This window comes from Berghia stephanieae, chromosome 12, assembly GCF_034508935.2.
Source record: "Berghia stephanieae isolate SIO BIC M18660-M18661 chromosome 12, UCSD_Bste_1.3, whole genome shotgun sequence".
NCBI classification, from domain to species: Eukaryota; Metazoa; Mollusca; class Gastropoda; order Nudibranchia; family Aeolidiidae; genus Berghia; species Berghia stephanieae.
In genome coordinates this window covers 36,190,444-36,192,943 of record NC_088371.1, presented here as the reverse complement: position 1 = coordinate 36,192,943, position 2,500 = coordinate 36,190,444, and the positions used below count along the sequence as shown (strand labels likewise).

The 2,500-nt window shown below is 43.3% G+C and overlaps 1 protein-coding gene across 1 annotated transcript in view; it reads right to left on the bottom strand.

Annotated features, from left to right (window-relative positions):
* LOC144957448 (uncharacterized) overlaps nt 1–2,500 on the bottom strand; it is a 13,873-nt gene that overhangs the window by 9,870 nt on the left and 1,503 nt on the right. Inside the window, exon 2 of the mRNA XM_078888714.1 lies at nt 2,142–2,238. Coding sequence (XP_078744840.1) covers nt 2,142–2,180 — 39 coding nt within the window. The 5' untranslated portion in view covers nt 2,181–2,238. The remainder of the gene's footprint in view (nt 1–2,141; nt 2,239–2,500) is intronic.

Here is a 2,500-nt window from a genome sequence, read left to right as displayed (position 1 = left end):
ACATCATACTACTACTATACTACTACTACTACTACTACTACTACTACTACTACTACTACTACTACTACTACTACTACTACTACTACTACTACTACTACTACTACTACTACTATTACAACTACAACTCGAACTTTCGCTTTTTTTTCTCCTTGGGCAAGATGATTAACCCCCAATTTGCTCAATTGGACAACATGGGTGATTCCCATTTGTTGTCCAGCTTAGTGATCACTGCCTTCAGAGCCACGAGGCCCATGGAGCCGGAGTTTATCCCAGTTTCTATAGCGTGAAACGGACAATATCAATCGCTTGCTACCCTTAGGATAGGATGCTAGGTTTCGTAAAGTACTTTCCGCCAGATCTAACAAACCCAGCTACCCAATCACTGCTGGGTAGACAGGAGGGGGGGGGGGGGGTAGAAAAAATCTCGACTGCACGTGGGATCGCTCTATGTCCTCTTGCGTGTGAAGCGAGTGCTCTACCAATTGAGCTATCGGGACCCCTTGGTGATCACTTAGTGACTAAAAACATCTGACTCCTAACGATAAAAGATATACAGGGCGGCTCTTTCCGTTGGTAAAATATTGTCGCATTTGGCTTCTACAGTCATGACGTCACTTCCCTCGTAATGAAGCATAGTAACTTAGTAACTGGCTCTAAACTATCGTAACAATGGCGGACGCCCTTATGAAATATTTATCCGACGAGCATAAACGTGTATCCAGAGGGGAAAAAAAACATTATAAATCTGATCATGTTTTGACTTGTATACATTTTGATCACATGACATGAGCAACAGTTCTCGCCAGCATGATTATAAAAAGTACCGATTTTCTTTGTTTAGTACCAAGCTGCTCGTTGCTGGGCGGACGCGACATCAGACCATTGAATCCTATAGGGATCAATAGTGCGATGTCACAATACTGGTTCCATTCTCCTTTGAAGTGTGAAACCAGTCCTCCGGAGAAGATATACGTACCTTGAGCAACTGATCTTCTGCTGTCAGAGTGATGGCTTCTTATCTTCTAGCCTAAATAAATACTCCCCCGTGTGGTATCCGGGGCCCCTCAGCTGAGAAGGCTACAAGAATAGCCCAACGCCAAGCCATCGTGTCGTAAAAGGCGAGCTAATGGTGTGTGTGAACCCCCCTTATTTGAGTCACCTGGTCCTCCAGGTTGGGGATTGGCGAAGGGTTAACACCCCTTTCCGTAAAACTCAAACCATTACAGAAACACAGACGAACAAACCAAACCCTTTTTTTAGCTTGGGCGCTCGAAGAGTTTCTGCAATGCCAGAATTTATGAAGGACAACAGACAAAGCCGAAAGGACTCTGCAGACCCGATGACGTCTTCGCCAAACAAGCAGCTTCGAATTGCGTCGTGGAAGAATTAAAGATGCTGATATACAGAGAAGTGATAAGAAATAGAACGAGATAAAAAAAAAAGTTATCTCGGGATAGAGAAGGATGGAAACTGTTTGTCTGTGGCCTATACCCTGACCCAGGGTGAAAAAGGCGATGATGATGATGGAGATAAGAGAAGGATGGAAACTGTTTGTCTGTGGCCTATACCCTGACCCAGGTGAAAGCATGATGATATGAAAAAGAAGGAGGAAACGTTTGTTGTATACTGACCAGTGAAAGGCAATGATGATGATGATGATGAAATAAATACTGGTCGTCGATAAAGATACTCGATCCGCGCTTTTATGCCTTGTAATCATAATAATCTGCTTAAACATTTTACTACTAAAACAGGGAATGAGATTAGCGGAAGAGTAGCGTCCCTTGATTGTACGTCACCTTACAGAGAGAACGTCAATTTGGTTTTGAAGTGTCTCAAGCCGCTTTCACTGGAAGAGAGGACGAGAGATGCATGCGCACAACCAACATGACGTTCTCTCTCTAATAACTTTTCCGCCAGTGACGTCACAGACTGTGAGTGACGTCCAATCAAGGGGCGCTACTCTTCCGCTAATCTCATTCCCTATAGTTGTGCCACCCTACAATTCAATACGTAATCTATTCATTATTTAATGCATTGACCAGAGGACTAGTTGCACACTTCCAAGGAGTGTTGAACCGGAAGAGAGTAATGTGTGACGTCACAACTTCTGCCATATAACTGGTATTGTGTGTACTCACGTCCTTTGTCTGTATTGTTCTCATCCGAAGACTTTCCATTTTCAGTCTTTGGTTAGTATTTTCACGATCCCAGACTTCAGGCAGCCCCCACCGTTCTCTTATAATAGAAATAGTCATCTCAGTGATGATGATGGTGATGATGATGGTGATGATGATGATGATGATGATGGTGATGATGATGATGATGGTGATGATGATGGTGATGATGATGATGATGATGATGATGATGATGATGATGATGATGATGATGGTGATGATGGTGATGATGGTGATGATGGTGATGATGATGGTGATGATGATGATGATGATGATGGTGATGATGGTGATGATGGTGATGATGATGGTGATGATGGTGATGA